At 35.6% G+C, this 20,830-nt stretch overlaps 1 protein-coding gene across 4 annotated transcripts in view; it reads right to left on the bottom strand.

The window, feature by feature from the left end:
* CAMSAP2 (calmodulin regulated spectrin associated protein family member 2) overlaps positions 1–20,830 on the bottom strand; it is an 88,195-nt gene that overhangs the window by 1,910 nt on the left and 65,455 nt on the right. For 2 of the 4 annotated variants that reach the window (XM_049807116.1, XM_049807118.1), the window contains 10 exons: positions 16,240–16,333; positions 15,102–15,195; positions 10,950–11,020; positions 10,374–10,443; positions 7,341–9,549; positions 6,119–6,255; positions 5,339–5,559; positions 4,206–4,305; positions 2,041–2,156; positions 251–369 (listed from right to left, as the gene is read on the bottom strand). In XM_049807116.1, coding sequence (XP_049663073.1) covers positions 251–369; positions 2,041–2,156; positions 4,206–4,305; positions 5,339–5,559; positions 6,119–6,255; positions 7,341–9,549; positions 10,374–10,443; positions 10,950–11,020; positions 15,102–15,195; positions 16,240–16,333 — 3,231 coding nt within the window. The remainder of the gene's footprint in view (positions 1–250; positions 370–2,040; positions 2,157–4,205; positions 4,306–5,338; positions 5,560–6,118; positions 6,256–7,340; positions 9,550–10,373; positions 10,444–10,949; positions 11,021–15,101; positions 15,196–16,239; positions 16,334–20,830) is intronic. The other 2 variants (XM_049807117.1, XM_049807119.1) reach the window with 1 other exon arrangement.

Genomic DNA, 20,830 nt, shown 5'->3' with positions numbered 1-20,830 from the left:
ATGTCAATTAATTCAGCTTCCTGTGCTGTATGTACAATGTGACAGCTATTGTTTCTACAGTACTAGGGAACCTTTCTGTCTACACAGGAACCAAGTCACAGAAGTCAAGCCTTTCACTAAGAGCTGGCGTAACCTCAGAATAACCTCAGAAGATTCCTTTCGATATTTGCATTTATACTTGAGTGTCTTCCTAATGCCTGACTGGGGTTTGACTTAAACGTTTATGCTTTTAGGGAAAAAATACCCTTACCTCCAGTATCTTTTTCTTTTGACCTTCATTTACTTTTCCAGCCAAGCAGCAATGTGCCAGTGCATTCTGAATTATATACTTATTAGATTTAGCACTGGGTTCTTTGAAGAGCTTTGGTCCTATGGAGGAGGAATGACAAATCAGCGAAGTTAATCAATAAGCCAACAAAGAGTTACTTTAAATGCTGTGAAGCACTTCTGGTATGGAACTTTTGCATGCGTAAAAGTACAAATCCAGGAGTCAAATAGAATTAGGCTAGCGACCACAAATTTCACAAGTAAAATGTCATTCTTTCATCTGTTACTGAATTTGCTTGCAAATGTGTCTTGCATTATTAAATCATTATTATCAGCAGTCTTGGTAAATACATTTTTCTCTCAGAAGACCTTTTCTATAAACAGGAAAAAAAATTGCATTTTCTAACTAAAACTTCAGTCATTCAGCAGGGAGCAAATTCATTCTTTTTCTTCATCTACACCTGTGATTTCAAGGGTGAAAGGTGTAACAATGAAGCTGATACAGTGCTCAGAGTAACTGTAGCTTGTCCACCTTGGAAATCCAGAAATGTTTTACCCAAAACCAGGGATAAAAGATCTGGCCTGACACTTGACCATTTGAAAAACCAATTCCAACTCTCAGAAAGGCACATAATATAGAAGCAATTACCAATTAAATTTAAAAAAAATAAATGGAAAGTAAATCTCAGTTAGCCTACTCTTTTGGGGAAAAAAGCCTAGAATCAACACATAAAAGCTGTATGAAATCTGACAAAGTGAAGATATTAAAACATGTGAAACGAATCTTCTGTTCAATTCCTAGAAACTGTATCTTCCTTCATTTAAAAATAAGCTTATAATAATAATAATATGATGATGATGATCTTCATCACTATGGGTCTTCATGAGAAAACTCAGCAAGACCACCCAGAAAAAGCCTTGCTATCCCTCCTGTAATTCCATTTGACATGCATGGGGCACAAACTGACAGAAACTGACTGAAGTTTCATGATTTAAAAACAGGTAAGTATTTTCTGATTTTCAGAATGAATACTTTGCCTTTCCAGACTGTAGTAATTTCAGTGGAAAGGAGATAAGATTATTTTCAAAACAAATATTTGCCAGCACAGACAGAGCTATGCAGGCCAATCAATCAAAACTGATGTCCATGGGAGTTTACTGAAAATAACATTATTTTACTCTTTACAGAACAAAGTGATATTAGGTAGGCAAAAATGGAGCTTTTATAATCCTCACAATGTAAGGTCTTTGCAATATCATGTGCTATGTTTTTGGAGAAAAGGGATGAAGATACCATTATTATTTGATTCATAATATAATAAAGAATTATAAGTCAGATCGTAAAGTTTTTAAAGGATCTGTTTGGAAGCAAAGGATACAGAATATTTAAATACACATTACTAAGCAGATTTTTTCCTGTTGCAATTTGGTTTTTGCTTTTTGGAACTCTATTCTAAATTGAGCTTAGATTTCAACTCTTCTTGTCTTGCTAGAGAGACTACTGAAGTGCAGTGATCTATGAGCCCACCTGGTGTTCTGAGCCTAACTGCAGTTTATTCCAGTTATCACAAATGCTACTGAATCAGTACTTTTATTTTGGATTTGAAATCTTAATCTTGTAATATTATAATCTATTTTAAAGGAGGTGAAAGTAACATTTCTATGAAAGTGTCCTCAATCAAGTTTTAGGAAACGAAATAAAGATAATTGAAAACTTTTCATGCATAGAACCACTAATAGCCAGGTACTTTTCTGAATATTGTTGTGACTGACCTGTGTATTCTGTAGCAGAGGCAACTGAAGAAGTTGTAGATGCGTTTTCCCAATCTTTTTCTCCATTACGACTACCACAGCGACTTGGAGATAAGAATCCTTCCACAGACTCAGACCTAAATATTGATTTTAAATTCTATTTTAAAAAGTTACAATGTTCAGCACAGAGAATCCTTCTAATATGAAAGGAAGGCAAACGTAGAACACAATGATTTGAATTGTAGAGAATAAATCTAAATGCACAATATTTACAGAAGAAATTAATGGATAACTGAGTTTATGTTCTGTATAAAGTATTTTGAGTGATGCAAGAAGTTGGCATTTAGGTGAGGTGGATGTTAGTAAAATTTTGGGCTACATCTGAGGGACAGAAACCTAACAGATATTGTAGGCTGTGGAATATTATTACTAAGTGAGAATTCAGGTTACTTTTACATTGGTACTAGCAAAACAATGTTATGTCATGTAGCAAACAAACCAGTTCTTGATAGAATGGTGAATGTGAAGTAAGACTTTAGTTCATTCACACTTATCATTACAACAACCGGCAGCAAGAACTGCTCTATTTAAGACAGCAAAACAATTTCCTTTCTAATTTTTGTTTTCACAAGCAGTAATTTTGATGCTGTAATTCCTCAGGTTGTGTGTGCACTCAAAACATGAATAGTTTCGCATTTGAAGGTCTAAGCAAGATTGTCATGTTTTATTAAACTATTACAAGATATTTAAACTTTTTTGGTTGTGGCTATTGCAAAAGCCAGTCAAATTTTCAGCTTGGAATGAAAGCTTTTCTAAGTGAGAAGAAAGGCACTGCTAGGACAGAATAAGGAAAAAAGTGGTATTGTAATAACATTTATCTGCATGCTAACTTCCAATAAAATCAGCAATAGATGAAAATTCAATTTATAATACATCCTACACCTTTCGTGATTAGCACCTGCACAAAGGAGAGCTCACAGTTATCACTGAAATTCACTCAGTGTGATCATCAAAAGACAATTCTAATGCGAGGAAAAGGTGAAAGTATGGGTCTGGAAGGATACTGAAAATTCTTTCAACTCTTATTTTCAGCAGTTTGTACTGAATTTTACCATATTTTAAAAGTCTCAACCCTCTAAATCAAATCCAAAGCCAGAGGAAGATGTACTGTTGGTTACAAGCATAGTACAGCATGGTACAACTAAAACTACATAGATAGGTGTCATCTCCTGCAAAGTCTGTGTAGATAAGCTGCATCAAGCCTTTTCTAATAGCTAATATAGCTGGAAGAAATCCCTCTCTCATTAAAACTGATCATTTTTAAGAGATGACAAGAGATGTTAGGATACTCGGATCATGTTATTAAAGCTTGTTATGTAATAACCAGAAAGTCAGTTCTCAAGACATGAAGGAAATTTAGAAGTCACCTGAAACCAGCTGCAGGTATGTCAGAGTTGATGAGTAATGCATAGTGGCCAAGAAAACATGACACGTGATATCATAACATGTAGTACTCCTTATCAAACCCCTTTTCCTAGTTTGCCTTTCTTCCCTATTTCTTTTCTATTTTAAAAAAAAAAAAGTATTTCTCTGAATGTAGTTAAGTAGTTACACAGGAATAATAATTTTCCTTTGAATTAGAATATAGGTTTTGTATATAAAATTGAGAATCTTGTGTTATTTTTCTCTCTTTTTATTTCATTTTCAGGTGATTTTTTTAATGCAAAATAAATTCTGGTGTTTGGAGAAGGCTGAAGTCCTACTGAACATTTAATACTTCCCTGTACAACTGCTAAGGGGAAAAAAACCCCAGAAAATAAGCTTCTATGTTAAAAAAAAAAAAAAAGAAAAGAAGCTACGTAGCTGCATGTAGCACACAAGTTCAATAGAATACCCACAAGTTGAGACTTAAATACAAGCAGATGAATTAAAGAGGCTGTGTGAATAGCATTTTGTTTTGACCTCATTTACAGCTGCCCAGCTGGTTTACTTGGTAAAATTTGTGAAACAAATGATCATGGTGTGGTTCCCTAATGCCTGACAGTGGAAACTATCAATGTCTCCTATCAGGAAAACTTACCCATTCTTGGAGTAAGCAATATATACATGGCCTCTTTAAAATTCATACTAGTTTTACATAGCTGATTATCAAGTTTTATTAAATGAAATGGTTATTTTAGCTTTACCTTGGTGTTCTCTTGCCTGACTGCACACTCTCATTGTCCCCTGTATTCAGCGATGCCAATGAAAGACTAGATACTGAAAAAACACGATAAAGCTGTGAACCTGGATAAAAACAAAGTTAAGGCTTATAAACCTATGCAAGTAGTAGAGTCTGTTCATTAGACCCAACACCAGCATCAGAAAGTCAGTAAGAGCTTTTATATGCAAGACTCTTACATCCATACATAATATACCTGCATGCATATGTGGTGCACTTCATCTAAAAGCTGGCTGACACCTAGCCATTTGCAGCTACTTGGGATAGTCTCAGACTAAGCATTAAGGTGAAGCATGGACATGGGAATAATGGCACTATGCAAATCAAAGAATGCAATCAAAGTTAATAGGTCTTCATGAAAGAGAGCTTAAGAGACTTAATTTAAAGCTTGGGATGGTTTCTTGGAAGGTGTTAAGGGAATACTTTAAATTGCACTGGAAGATGTAGGGAAGCAGCTAGAGAAATTGCAGCAGAATAACAAGGCTATATGATGCTGTAACAAAAAGGATCACTGAGCAGTCTGGTTACTTTTTTCTAATTGTAAATTGGCAATACATCTTCCAATCATTGTTGCAGTTATGTGATATCTAAAAGAATACTAAATTGTTCCACGTGATTAGTGTTGCTATGTTCATAACTATACATGGAGTATGTAAGCGAGCAAAATAGAAAAAAGCATGAAATAGCAAAGTAACTTTTTAATTTTAATTTTGTCTATATTAAGCGGGAGTTTAACTACTCCTACCTTATAATCACCATTTTATTTATCAATCTCTTATCTCCCAACTTATTAATTCTTAGCTCTACAGATGCAAGAAGAGATTAGTGAAGAATACACAGGCATGTATGAAACTTGCAACACACATTGGTGCTTCCACTGGGTTTTCATACAGTTAACCTTTTTGTTTGTTGATATATGCATGCACGCATAGCAGGTAAGTCACATTCATCTTCTCATTTCTATTGGCAAATTTTGCTTTCCAGTTTGGTCACAGGCAGCTTTAATTTAGCACAAGACACTAATGTGCTGTTAGTACCAAAAAACAAGCTGGTGTTTTAGCATGAACAGACTCTTTTTTCCACATGAACATCTGTTACCTGGTGGACCTTTGATTGGTGTCTTAGGTGATTCAATATGATCTCTATGAATAGATTTTGGACGTGGCTTTTTTTGTTTGATTGAGAGGGAACGTGGCTTTATGACAGTATCCATTTCTTCCATAAGCTTTAGCTGTTTCCTTCTCATATATTCCTGCTTAATAAATTCTCGCCGTGCTCGTTCATCCTCCTTCTTCTGACGTTCTTCTTCTGTTTTGCGTCTAAAAAAAAAAAAAATCAAATAAATTCAGCAGTAGAAACTTTCCAAATTAACAGTTTTAGCTAGCACAGTGAGGACAACACAGGCATCAGATCTTTGGAACTTTAGAGTTCTCAGACATCAGTGAGAGGAATTTGATTTTTTTTACAATTTTCAGACAGTTTAAACTTTTTGGGATAGTGTTACTAGTAAATCAAAACCATGTTTATTAGCTTGACTGCTGTAACTGAGCGAGCATTGTCTCTTTGTGCAGAAAGAAGCCCAAAGTGATACCTTCTCCGTCAGAATATAAAGTGCAGGGTGGGCTAGTGCTCTGAGGAGCTTCACTCAAGCCAGCAGGGCTTATATGTCGAGTCTGAGCTACAGACTGATGACACCTGCTTATTTTGCAGGACCAGCTGGCATGTGTCTTCAGCTGGGCTCCTCAGCACATCTGGCTCTAGGATTAAATATCTTAGATATTAAAATACAACTTTTTGACATGGAATTTACTCTTAACTAAACCAGACATTTTTATGTTCACTGTTACTGATTATTTGGATCGGGACATGTAGTTTTACCTTGTCTCTTCTTTCTTATGTTCTAGTTCTGCTTCCAGCTGCTGCTTTCGAAGCAGAGTCTCTCTTTCCCTTCTCAAACGCTTCTCCAATAATGCTGCTCGTTTCATTGCCATATCATTTTCTGCCTTTTGATCATCCTAGCAGCAACAGCATTTGAAGGAAAAGGACCCAAAAATATTAAGATCTCTAAATTCAGCAACTGATTTTGCCAAGTCATTAGACAATTAATTCTGTACACTGGGTTGCAATATCCTAACGTGCTTTTACAGTATTTGAAATAAGTTTATTTTAAAAGGTTTTTCTTAAGACTACTAAAAAATTTCATAATGGAATTTTTCCTTCTTTAGTCAAACATAAAATTCAAAACTGATACAAGTAAACTTGAGAAGTGAAATATTTTAGTTTAGAGTCAGATCCCAGACTGCATAAACTTCTGTATTCAGCTTTGGAAGATTCCATGTCTATGGAAATTATGGTAATTTAGCACAAAAAGCAATAACTATGCAGCATAACTTCTGGTCAAGCCAGATGTTTTGTTAGAACTGAGGAATGCTTCCAGACAAGCAAGTTATGTCTCAGATATGTGATACAAGATTTTGGGGTATTCCAAGATGGAAATTCAAAATCTTGATGGCTTTCAGTGTCTAGATTGCTCTCTTACAATGCACATTATAGTTAAAAGCCTCTCTGAATATAACTCATTAATAAGACAACGGGGAGTGCTCTGAAATACCAACTTCAAAAGGGAGTCTTGGAAGACTGTAATTCCTTAGCACCTTCTCCAAAGTGCAACTCAGAGACATTCAACATTTAAAAAAATGCAGGCTCTTAGGTACTTCAAAAACTTTTTGTTAGATTTGGGGGTGGAATGGGGAAGTAAGGGTGAGATGTGAGCATGTTTAATTAAGGTCACCACAGCTTATGTTAAAAATAAATCTACTTTCAGCATGCATCTTCCTCACCCAAAACTCCAAGCACTCTCCCACACCTATGAATGGAAAGGGATCCTCTGACATGCTCAGAACCACAGTATGGTTGATTCGCACCACTTATGACGCCAAATTAATCATCAAGTGTAAAAGATATGCTTGTACATTTAGAGTTGCAGAACCATCTGCTTTGACTTCAGTGGAAAGTCATCAATGAAATCCACATCTGAAGTAAGAAGTTCCCTTTCAAAGGAAGCTTAATAGCAGACTTACACATTCACTAGTTCTCTTACCTTAAAAAAGAATCCACAACACACTTTCTGGTCATCCTCAAATTGTTCTCTATCACTCTCACCTTCATATTTCTCAACAGATACTTCATTTTTTTCTGGTGGCTTCAAATCTGATAAGGAAACTTCAATTAGGTTAGCTGTTTTGGGAGCTGGTGTTGGCAAAATCGGTTGGCTTAGCTGATCTTCATTTGGGGTGACGCGGACAGTTTCTGTAATAGGCTGAGCTAATACTTCAGAAACATTAGATTCAATAGGCTTAATCTCCTTTTCCTCCAACTTCTGTTCACACTGTTTCAGCAATTTTGGTCCTTCTTCTTTTGCTACCTCTTCTGTAGGCTTGATTTCCTTCAAAAGATTTCCCCTTAACTGAGGTTCACCTATATGTTCATCATCTCCAAAGCAAACAAATGATCTAGTCTGAATTGGAACCTGACTTGGAGAAAACCTCCTCAAACGGGGAAGACTATCCACAGACCGTGGGGCAGTCAAGGTACGATTTAGAGGTGTTATTTTCAGTTCATTTGGCCTAGGAGTCCTTTGCATTTTAATGTGAAAAGAGGCATTCTTCCTGTTGGAAGACTGTGGAGATTGATGTGTAGAGCGAGGAGATTCCTGTGAGAAAGGTGCAACAGGAGATGGAGTTCCCATTTGCCTTGATGAAGACTTAAAGTCCCGAATCTGCTTCTGAGGAGAAGGCTGAGGAGGAGAAATAACCCAAGCCTGGTGCTCTCTCATCTGCATCAACATCTCCTGTTGAAGGGATAGACGTTGCATTTCTTGTTGTAGAAAGTGTAGGGAAGAGTTTAGTTTTTCAATAGATTTTGTATATTCTAAGATATCTCCTTCATTAAAATTTTCTTCTGAGGGGCTTGTTAAATTCCATTGCTTTTCAGCATCCATAGGAGTAGCAGGAGATTTTAACCATTTGCTATGAGAATTTTCAGGGTTTTCTTTTATTAATTCTGAAGTCTTACTAGTTTGTTCATCTGATTTTTGAGTTTCTTTTTCTTTCAACTGATTACTGTCAGTGAATACCTTCTCATCTTCAGCCCCTGCTGCTTCTTCTCGGAGAGGTGATACTCCATCACCTTTCTTTTTCACAACATTAAGAAATGCTGTTCTTCCCATTTTCTGCCGCTGCTTCGTGAATGCAGCTTCAACTTTCTTCTTCTGTGCTTCAATGGCTCGCCTCTTTTCCTCTAGTTTCATCCTAAGATGTACCATTTCGGAAGCCAGTAACTGTGTAGTGTCTCTTCCTTGAGGAACAGATGCTTCCTCAGGAATATGAGTCCAAGCAACCACATGAGGGATGTTCAGCTCAGAACCTTCTGGTGTCGTTTTCTGAGAACTGCTCCCACTGCTTCTACTATCCGTGTGATTCAACTTCCTGAATTTCTGCTCTGCAAAGCTAGTCATTTTAACCCCTGAACTTGAAGAAGCACTGCTGCCTGCTTGTGATTTAGTACTTACTGAGCTGGGACAGGGACTTAATTGATCTCTGTGATTGCTAGCTCGCATGTCATAATCCTGGAGAAATTTTGATGGTTCTTCCATGTCAGAGTCCATGCTCACAGTATAATCTCTCAAAGAAGAATCCTCATCCATCGTCTCTGGAATATCTTCTGAAGGGACATGTATTCCAGTATCTACTTCTGTATTGTCAGTCACAGGACTCAGAGCACCTTTTGTGTCTGTAATTATATCAGGGGTAGACTGATTTGGTTTAATGTTTGAATTCAAGATGCTCATTTCCTGATTGTGAAGAAAGAACCCATTTGTAATTTGGTCTGGTTGGATAACTCTGGGAGATTTTTCAGTGTCATGAATTATCTGCAAAGCCTCTTCAATGCTTGGTGTCTCAATCTGATTGCCAAAATCATCCAGAACTGCCCTGTTTTGCAAAGCTCCATTTGGAAACCTGTGGCAGCTGCTCTCATTGGCATTTTTTTGATTTGTGTTGAGAGGCTGATTGGCCTTTGTGTCTTTATGAGCGATCATGTCCTTTTCCTCTTCAATATCTTGATTATCCTCTTCTCCATTTACTGGTTTGAAGGACAGATTTTTTCTAATATGTTTTGGCATGCGGTTGATATTTAGTGTAAGGCCTTCATTGCTCACAGATCTAGTCATTCCTCTGTTTGGAGTAGTTACTGGAATACTTTTTTCTTTGTCAAAAGAAATGTCAAATGAAACTCCATGTAATGATGACCTAATAGAAATTAGAATAAAGGAAGTAACAACTCATAATTAATAGAAGTGAAGTACTCACATTCCATTTCAAAATTATTTTAAGATTGTAGTATTAAAAGCACTGTTAGGTGTACTGCATTTTGCCTAGCTTCAAATACAATATAATACAATACAAATACATATATTTATATATTTAATAAACAGGTATAAATGTAATAAATAGAAATGCACAATAAAATATAATGTAACGACATTTTCTTCACAGATAGCCAATGCTTTTTATTACTTTGGAATAAATTATAGGCATTTTAGGAACATAGCAATTGCCATAGTAGATCAGAAGGAAGGTGTGAAGAGAGACAAGATTTTTTTACTTACTGAATAACCCACCACTATAACTCTTACCATTTTAACTTTAGTTTACACCTCACTGATTTAAAGTTTATGACCGGTCTAACTGAAAAACAAAACATTCAGCCTGATTGTTCTTACTATCCATAAAGTAATACAAGTTTAAATACTACTGAGCTCATTAGCTATGTTACTCTTACCACTTTTAGTTGATTGCGATGAGTAAATGTGAACATATTTAATACCAGCAATTCAAATCTTTCACATACACCTCATTTCAATGTAAAGAATAGATGATTTATTTCTGAAGTTTGTTTCCTATTACCGAGTTCTTAATCCATGATACAGTTTTTTCCTTCTACTCTTGCAAGTTGCTTACAAGAACTCTTATTACAAGATTCTGAAAATCCAAACTACAATGGAGCATTTATTACTATTTATGACCGATAAATAATAATTTTTTTAACCAACTCATATGGTAAGCCTACTTACCTTTTTTCTTTGGGCCATGTCCCTACATACCCATCTACATAAGACATTGATGTGGACCGCCTGATGACTCCTAAGTGAAATTAAAATATAACCCAAGGTAACTGTTATGAGAAATGTTTTTTAAAATCACCTTCTGTTGCTTTAACAAATTACTTTGCTTCACTACTTATAACACTGCAATGGCAAAAAAAAGTGGTTTTATATTGAGAATACAAGTAGGGCAACTGAGTCAATTGAATCCTGAATACGTATTATACCCCTCATCCCTCGAGGAATTTACTACTCAGTAAAATATACTACAAATACTACTAAAATATACTACAAATACTTGTTGTAAGCCATATTCCACATAATCAAAATAGAAGTCAAATTAAAAAAATAGACAGAAAAGGTACAAACACAATCTTCCCATTTGTACATTTTATAATTCACAGAACTCATTCATTAGCCTTTCATGAAAGCTCTCCCAGTAATTTCTGCATAAATAGTCTTTGAATAAATACAAGCAAGACAGCAATTTACTCAGAAGATGACACCTTGTCTCATTGCCTCTTGCACTCATTTGTAAATTGTTACCTGGAACAGATGAATAAGACTGCTGGGGTGTATGGAGTTGGTGAGATGATGTATAAGTTGGACTTTCCAATCTATAAAGCAAGAGACATTAACTTAAAAGTAATACATCAAAAGCCACATTACAAAAGGGCAACCAGACTTCACGTCCTGGGCCAACACAAAAACAGGTTTATTTTTTGTGCCAGGGAAGAAAATGAGATGCAATTCTCTTATTGAAATATTAATTTATTAACTAAAAAGAGAACAGTGTTATTGTCTTTAACTGGACCTAATTCAATAGACCAAAATGTCAAAAGGGTATTTCTCATACACAAAAGGCCACTGAGCAGCATTAGTTTTGTTAACATACTTGTCTCCCGATTTAGTTCATGTAACTACCATTATTAGAAGGTTCTCATTTTTAAGTTCGATTTTAGCAAAAAAACCAAACATAAAAATGAACAAAATGAGGCAGTTCCTACTGGCCTCAAAACTGAGTGACTACAGCTACTATCACATACTTGTCATGCATCTCTCTTATCAGTTGCTTAGTCTGAAACTCCTACTTTGTGTCTGGACTGCAACATGCACTAGAAGTGGATAAAGGAGATGTTGATAGACATGACTTTATAAATACAAAAAAATATATTCACTACTGAAACAGTAATGACAAAGATTTCCTCTGTTTCTACTTAAAACAGATACTTTTTTTGGTTCATAGAGAAGGTCTGTAATAGACTAGCTGCGTTAATCCAGAATAGGATTAACATAATACGTTTTTTTGATCAAGGTGCTTCTTCAGGATCAGAACAAAGACACATGCACAGACACATGCATTTTTATGTAAAACACTTATAAAGAAGCCAGACTTAAAAAACACTGGATTAAATCTTTTCATGCTTTGAATTTTGTTCACTGAGTTGAAGAGGACACTCCCAAACTCCCTTTTTTTTTTACTCAGTAATTTTCAAAATATTTGTTTAGTGCTATTATAGTTTATATACAGTATGCTTTGAAAATGTTTCTAAATTATATTTGTGGGTAGGATATTCACATCAATTTAAGAAAAAATACTGTTGTTTTACAATCTACAAAAGTGTCTTTCATAAATATATACTATTCAAAATAGGTTCTCATAAATTCCTGATTTTTTGTGTTAATAACACTACACACTAGCTACATACCTGTTTTAAGTGGCATTTGAGATTACTATGAAAGTTTAAAAATCATAGATATAATGTCTATAAGTTATCTTAAAAGAAAAGCATGCTTTCAAAATTTCATCCAGTGGCCTGTGAAAATTTGCTACCACAAAGAAAATCCATACACTTCATTTTCCCTCAAGAAAAGACTGATTTTGGCACCATGACTGTGGTTCCATGGCAACCACAGACATCATAAGTGCTCGTCGCCACAGTCCCACTCCCTCCTCTGTGCTGGATCTGGCTCGCCATCCGATCCTCTGAGTCATTTCAACAAGCTAAGCCAACAGAAAAACATTCATTTTTTCCAGCTGGGTTAGTTTTTTCTGTCTTTGTGCACTAAAATGACAATGTCAAACACTCAATGGGCAGGCACGTGCAGTTGGGACAAGGAGGAAGGCCAGGACCACAACATCCTGCAGTCAGGTCTGCTCTGCCAGAGAACCTGCAGCCTGGGCGTTAGATTCCTACCATCTGAAATAGCTTCTTAGGTCCCTCCTTTGTCCTACAATGCAGTGAAGTATCATCAAGTTAGATGAAGTACACTGGCTTATGAGGAAAGATATGGCTCTTTCTATTACTCGGCACAAAACCGTATCCATCACTTGTAGAGACACTAAAACAGTGTTGTGATGAGCTAGTACAATATGCAACTCACCACCCATAAGGGCTTCACAATGATTTTTACTGTATATCTGAACACGTCTCAGGAAACATTAGCAATATTATAAAACACAGTGGTGGCAACTTACAGACTTGACGGTTAAATTTGGAATGGTAATGGCACTAAGAAACATAAAGGCTTTTGTAAGTGTTTATGAAGTTAATTCAGATGCTTATTGTAAAACTTCCAGTCAGTCCTATCCAGTTTAGAGGCCAAAACCATCTGCACAGACAGAATGTAAACATTTAGAGAAAACATAGATTTATTTGGATGAAAAAGATGCTATGTTACTGACAGAATTTGTCAGAGCAGGGATAAATGCATGGTTAATGGCTTCAGCTGTGGGGATATTTTTTTTTCCACACAGTCAAGGCTACAGATAGACTTCTCTGGTCTTTCTGTCTAGTATTCATCTACTAACTTTCTTCACATTTAAAGAAAGTCTTCTCCACAATGAACACTACAGCACAAGAATAAGTATGGCACAGAACTGTCTCTTTAGTTTAATTTGTTTTTAAGTGTAACTGACATGATTTACTATCTTCGTAGAACTACTAAAACATAAGTCACTGAAGTTTTGTTCATTAAGGGCTCCAAAAGGGGGACATCAGGTTGGAAGCCACATACAAATAGCGATTTTTATTGCAACCTTTCTTTGTTCTGTAGGACAGTCATAGTTACAAGCCCTTTGTTGGACTGCTTGCAGCGGCTTTGCAAGGTGCAAATGGCCTTGGGAAGCCCTGTTCCAAAAGTTACGTTCAAAACTACTGTTTCTTGTTCTCCTGGCTTATATGCTCAGTTTACACTAAAATAACTTCATTGACTACATGGGAAACAATTCTGATACACACAGGAAAAAAAGATTTGGAATCACAGCATTTAATGATAGTAAGAAATATTGCTCCCTGATTAAAGTCAGCATAGATTTCCAAACACTAAAAAAACCCCACCAAAACCCCACAACAAACAACAAACCCTGAAACCAACTAAACACTCCTCTACACGCCCCCCCCCCCCCCCGCCCCCATCTAAAAACAACAGAAAAGGATTAGCTAGGTTGGCAACCAACAATTTGACGAACATCTGATTAAAATGCTAATTTTATCCTTCTCCTTTGTGTCAGTTCAGACACAATCAATAAACCTTTCCCCCCAAATTATAAATATAATGCAATGCTACCCCTCATCCACTATGTTCAGATCAGATCACTGGAAGGCTTTCTTCACCCTGTCAAAAGAAAGATTAAAAAGAAGGCCTAACATGCAATTTCTGCCTCTTACCATAGAATCGTTCAAGTTGGAAAAGACCTTTAAGATCATCAAGTCCAACCATTAACCTAGCACTGCCATGTCCACCACCAAACCACATCCCTAAGTGGCACATCTACAGGTCTTTTAAATACCTCCAGGGATGGTGACACCACCACTTCCCTGGGCAGCCTGTTCCAATGCTTGACAACCCTTTTGGTGAAGGAATTTTTTCTAATATCCAATCTAAACCTCCCCTGGTGCAACTTGAGGCCGTTTCCTCTTGTCCTATCACTCGTGAGAAGAGACCGGCCCCCACCTTGCTACAACCTCCTTTCAGGTAGCTGTAGAAAGTGATAAGGTCTCCCCTGAGAATTGAATCAAATGTATCATCAGCTACGTCATTGGAGAACACAAGGGAAACAGGATTTTTTTATATTGCTTCCAAATCCGTAACAGTAATACTAATGTTTCACATCATTTACAAAAACCAGAAATAATGCAAGACATGTTTAATAAAGCAGTTAGCTTTCCATTCTTGATGCTCACAAAACTTGGGAAGTTCATCATAGCGCAAGTATTTATTTTTACATATTTGACCTTCATGGTACTTAAGTAACAGACGATACTAAAACCATCACTCAGTGGTTTTCTTGCTGTTATCTTAGTTTACTTTTCTTACCATTTTTTGGAAAATTTGTTGTGATTTCCAGAAAAATAGCTCTTTCAGAGCAGACTTGGCCAGCAGCCCCACATGAAACTGAAGAGGACAAGGAGACCATATAACATACTTCTGCTCAATGGTAAGGGCTGTTTTGGAAACTGCTAAGACAACAGTACACTGTCCAAGTGGCAAACATGAACACATTGCCTGCTATGCAATGGGGCAGCGAGGGAAATAGCTGAACTATGGGATCTTCCACAAAATTCTACAGATTATATTTGGTAACTCATTCCTTGTGCATTGCAAAAAGGCAACAAAACTAAATAAAAAACTGTGTTTAATTTTGAATAGAAAGGAGAAAATTGTGAAACAGTACTTATGATTCCCTGACATTACCTGGCTATGAAGTCAGAACCAGATGGGCCATCCACATAATTTCTTCTGTTAGCATTCAAGCTGTGAGCAGAAGGTAAATCTTTTGCAGGTTCAACTGCCAGGAAGAACAAATCTCAAGTTATGACAGTTTAATATTCAGTTAAAACCCATAGTAGAAAAGCATCTGAAATAATGTGAAGTAATGATTTCCAAAGATGTAAAAAAATTTTCATTGGTTCCATTATTTAGATTAAAACCCAGTCACTTTCAGCTTTACCTCCTCCAAAGCTCCCATATGACACTAATTAAGGGAATGGAGAATGACAAATATTACTAGAAAAGGCAAGAGAAGAAATAATAAAGAAAAAAACTGAAAAAGAGCCACAAAATTAAAAGCAAGCAATCTTTTCAGCAAAAATAATTATTCTTCTGGAAGAAATTTTTCTGATAAAGACTTTTTCCCCTGAATCCCAAAACTGACTTTTAAGCTAGAAAATAGTATTTTGGTCATATCCTAAATTGGTTAGCAATATTCAAAAGATACAAGTGAAAAAACAAAAAGTATAAAAGCCACACAATGAAAATCTCTTCCTAGCTCTTGGAGAGACAATCACAGCACTACTGTACGAATCTTTAAGTTACCATGACTCTGTACTCATTAACAGATCTCAGGATCTACCCAAGAGGTAGATATTTAAATTTGAGAATTTACTGATGGAGGACTGTGCCTCTGCACCCAGGTACAAAATACAATTTTATAATTAACTATCTGTCCACTTTCCCCAGATTTATGTTCCTTTCTCTTGGTATCTTCTCCTCAGCAATATAAACTCTTCAGGCTAAAATCTCTTCTTGGCTCCTTATTATGTTTGTTATCCCTACATGGGCATAAATGGATTCTAGGCTTGCTTAAGTGAGGAAAATTTGCAAGTGATTGTACCACAATAATTTAAATGATTTTTTGGTAATAGACAACAAAATCTAATTATGATTTATGAGATGAGATGAAGATTAACACGAGGAAGGAGTACTTTGCTCCTTCTTTAAGGGGGTTGTATACCACCAAATCTTGTTAACTAAAATATTCACTGTGTTTGTGAACACAATGGCAATCTGTACACATACATACTAAACCAAATCCTTAATATAATTAAATTACCTTGGGGATGCACAACAACACGAGGTTGTACAAATGATGGCTTCACCACTTCAAACCACCAGAACAATTCTGCCATGAACACCATGTAGTTACTCTACAAAAAAAAAAAAAAAAAAACCAACCAAAAACAAACAAAAAAACCAACAAAACAAAACAAAACAAAACCAACCAAAACCAAAAGAAGAAATTTATATTAAAACACAAGCCTGCAAATAAAATAGATTAAATGGCATTTGGGATATGCCTTTCCATTTCATCAAGTTTACAATCTCTTCTCTACTAATTTCTTAGAAAAAGAGATCAGTAAGACTGATCTGTAGCACCAACTATCTAATACACATAACTTCACCAGACTGTAACTGTTCAGGTTGAAATGTTTCATAATAAGCATATGCTCAGGCCTGATGCCTTGCAGGCAGGGCAGAGAGGTACAGGACGGGTAGAAAAAGATGCCTGTCAAACAGATTAGCCATTTCCATAAAAGTAGTGAAGTTTTGCAAGGCTAGGCAATAAAATTTTCAGAGCTTAACATGAAAAAATCTGGTAGCCCTTAGTTTTAGTGTAGGAATTTTCAACCTGATTTTGGCTTTTGTGTCAAGTATGTGCTTTTTGCCACAATTGTGAAGATGTACCCACATTTACAAGTCCTTAATGCAAAACAAAAACCAGCAGCAGCAGCATTTGTTTGATGCAGGTTAGAAGATGGTTTTAGCTCCAAAGATTTATGCACACTTAATACATTGCTGATATACCTCCCTACTGTATTTTTCCATTACACAGCTATGAAACACAGAAGTGTGGGAGCCATCAGATTTAACACAAGGGGAAAGACGGGTGAAAAGGAAGAAACAACTGATGACATGAACTGCAACAAAAAAGATCAATAGAGTTGAAAAACAGGCAGAAGCAGCAGCAGCAGTTTCTGCTGCAAGAGTATATAATAAAGAGTGCAATAAGGCCAGGTTTGTTGAGTGTAGAGGCTGAAGAGTTCACAGGCCAAATGATCAGGGTCCAAAGCTGCTACAGTCACACGGGTCAGTGCTACTTCGTATCTAGAAATATCACCTGGATGAGATCAACAAGCATCCAGGCCTGGGCTGGCTCAACCACATACACAGACTTGTGTCTTACAAAGTCTGAAAATGTACACAATACAAGCCTCTACTTATGCATTAAATTGGGAAACTAATTAAACAACTTTTTAAAACAGTTAGTTTCAAAAGTCTTTCTGCAAGAAAACCCAATAATGTCTAGCTAACAATACTTACAAAAGTGTCCTTAGTCACTTTTTTCATGTCATTAACCCTGAATAATTTCAAATATCCGGTTTATTTTCTCCGCTTTATGCTATTTTCATTTAACATTTTACACAGTTTAAACGGGAAAACATAAATTAACAAACTTATTGGTTTAATTTTTATGCCCAAAATCAAGAGCACTTGTAACTTATAAACTAGCGTTGAAACCCAGAAATATATTTCTATGTGACCTTTTTTAAAAAATAATGCTTTCTTGATATTTGGTCCTATAAAACTTTCTGTACTTGAGAAAATTAGCATTTTTACACTAAACTATCAGACACTATCTCTTTTTATTTTCCTTCGAGAATGAAATTACATGAAAAATAGTCTCTCAGGGAAAGTGGGAATTTATTTGCTTTAGAAAAGAGTTTCAAAAGAAAGCAATGCCTCTTCTGAGTTTTGTGGTAACACAGACAAATCAGAGGTGATTTAGGAAAAAAGAAAAAAAATACCTAGTTTTGTTTTGTTTGGGTTTTTTTTTCCTTTCTTTCGAACAAAGATAGGAAAAACGTCTGCTTAAAGGATATATAGTTGACTACATAACATTACATGGTATGGGACAGAATTCTTAAACGTATTCACAGTAAAACCCACAGCTTGCCCTGGTCTTCTCTACTTGCTTTAGCTTCTGCCATTGCCAAACCGTTGTAGGAAGCAGGATACGGTGCCAAGTGGACCTTTGGTTTGATCAAGGACAGCTGTTACTTTGATTTTTAGAATGGAGTCAGCTTCTACATTTTTTATATGACTTAAGAAGATCTTCAGCATAGACTTTGCTATTGTAGATATTAATAGAGCAATCTTTGTACACATGAAACATTCTCATTAGCAGAGCATGGAGCATTTCTCTAATTTCCAGCCCTTTGTTAGCAATAAGGCCTTCCTTTGTCTCCCAGAAAACCCTGCTGCAGATTAAGAATTGCATTTGGGCTCCTTAAATAAACGCACAATCTTTTAAAATTAGTTTAAACTTACAAATAGTTTACTCATTCAATTTCACAGAACTATGTAGGAAAGAGACTTACATATCAGCATATATGCTATTCCTTTTCTGAAGGATTTTAGAAGAATGAGAGCTATTAAATATCAGCCAAGAGATTGCAGAGTTACAAGAATACAGCAAATGACATAGCTGACAGTTCTTTAACAAAAATTGGACAAATTCTGAGAAAATAAAACCAGTGGTAAATGGTTTCTATTTTAACTTTTTCTTTGTCCAATTTAAGTATTTACTGGTTGATTCAGGCACATATGGCTGCAAAGTCTGTAAGTCTTCTGTTGTCAATTCACCAGCTAGAGGAAGAAAACCTAAGCAGAAAGATAAAGCTTTTTGTAATCCAGTAGGAAAGAGAAGAAAACTACTTTGTATTCTCTGGTGGACACATTAACTTTCCACTGCATAACTACATAAATAAGCAAGATTGCTCACATTCAATGTTTAACTGTATGTTTGAGCACACCTGGTATATGCCCACAGAGGACGTACTCAAATTAAAAATTGTATCCAGACTATGTAAGACTTCCATTTAAGACTTCTTTTGACAGCTTCACTATGTTTTCAGTCCCTCAAATGTCAAATTCCATTGTTGCATTAATTTTGTTGCCTTAGAAATGCATACCTCAAATCCTGGAGTGCAGGCAAACACTTGACAAAAATTCTAAACAGAACATTTTATTTCAGAAATAAACCACAGGCATTAGGGGTAAGAAAATCTTTTTAAAGTAAACAAAAATTTACAACAAAACGTTTAATAAGAAATGAGATAACCTCAATTCTGTATCAGTAAACTTTAAAATACAATTTTAAATACCTGACACTTTTGATTAAGATTTATTTTTCCCCAAATACTTCTAATGTAGATAAAGCCTTTACTCCAGCAAAGGGATACTCAGACTGAAAGCTGCTCATACACTTCAGTATATATCGAAAGGATCAGCCAGATGTTGCCATAGTTGTTACATACAAGCTATAAATAGACTAGGAAAACCCCCACCTCTGCTTATTCAGCACAACAGAACTGAATGAGGAAGAGTTCATAGCATAATCTTTTCCATTCAAAGAAAACGTTAAGCATAGCATTTTGGTATCACACACTGATTTGATTAGGAAGCAACATACATAAAGAAAAAATAATCAGATTTACTTCTCAAAATATGATTTTTAATGCCGTAATTTCTAAATATTACCATTTCTACAATTTTCCTCTTAATATTCCCCCTCCCCTTACCTCATCTCAAACTTTTACATTTTTAACTATTTTTTTAACTACCAAAATTAATTGTAAAATGTTCTAATCATAGCTTTGTCCCCATCTAAAATAATATTGTATTTAAATACTCCGATTTCTTATGTTTATGTTGAAATGCAGCGTTTAATAGTGACTATTTTATGAAGGATTCAGATATTCCTTGTGAGAACATCTTCTATGCAGTCCTGAACTACTTACTGTAAGACAGATTATTTTTCCGAAATCACCAAAGCAGTATTTACTGCAGTAAAAATGAAACTGTTGGCTGCAAAGCCTGCTTAGAACTGAGGCTATTTTAGAGTTTGACAGTGAAGCATCATGATGGAAACAGCATTTTATCAGAAGTTATTTTTAGTCAAAAAAGGATGTTAATAATAATGATCAAAGGGGGATACTGTTGATCAGTTACTTAATTTTTTGGAAAAACTAACTGTGGGTGTGTAGTAATCCTGCTAACCAGGGCTAGAAAGAATGTAGATATTATTTCCACAGATTTTGCCTTGATTATGCCCAAAAAAGCTCTATTACCTCATCACATGATTATCAGATGCACTTATACACAATAATATTCAGAAGCATAACCAAATTGTAATAGTACTGAAAAATAACTAAGATCTGAGCAGCTCAGGCGGGCCCCAAACCACTGAACAGCAGATGGCAGACTTACAGCTTCACAGATGCTTTTATTTGCTAATCATTCTGATTTATTTTTTTTTTTATTTGATATCTGCAGACTGTTCAGTAGTTGTATGTAGCCAGCTGTACTACTGGTTACATTTTATCTATTGCATCTTCTGGTACTGTACAATAAAAATCCTTCTGTTTAACAGATTTTGGAAGATAATCTTTTGCAAAAAAAAATAATTCCCATATGCTGAGTATAAAATCTCAAGTCATTACTTGCTTCTGTATCAAAGGGAGACACAAGCTACCTTGTTTTATAAAATTTTATATAAAAAAGACAACCGATTTTCTTTAATATCTCTATTCTCCCTCCACAATTTCAAAATCACTATTAATTTTTAAATCAAATTAGCTAAC

The sequence above is a fragment of the Accipiter gentilis genome, chromosome 8 (assembly GCF_929443795.1).
Source record: "Accipiter gentilis chromosome 8, bAccGen1.1, whole genome shotgun sequence".
Lineage (NCBI taxonomy): Eukaryota > Metazoa > Chordata > Aves > Accipitriformes > Accipitridae > Astur > Astur gentilis.
Note: the sequence above shows the minus strand (reverse complement) of the source record. Positions and strands in the feature narration are given on the sequence as shown.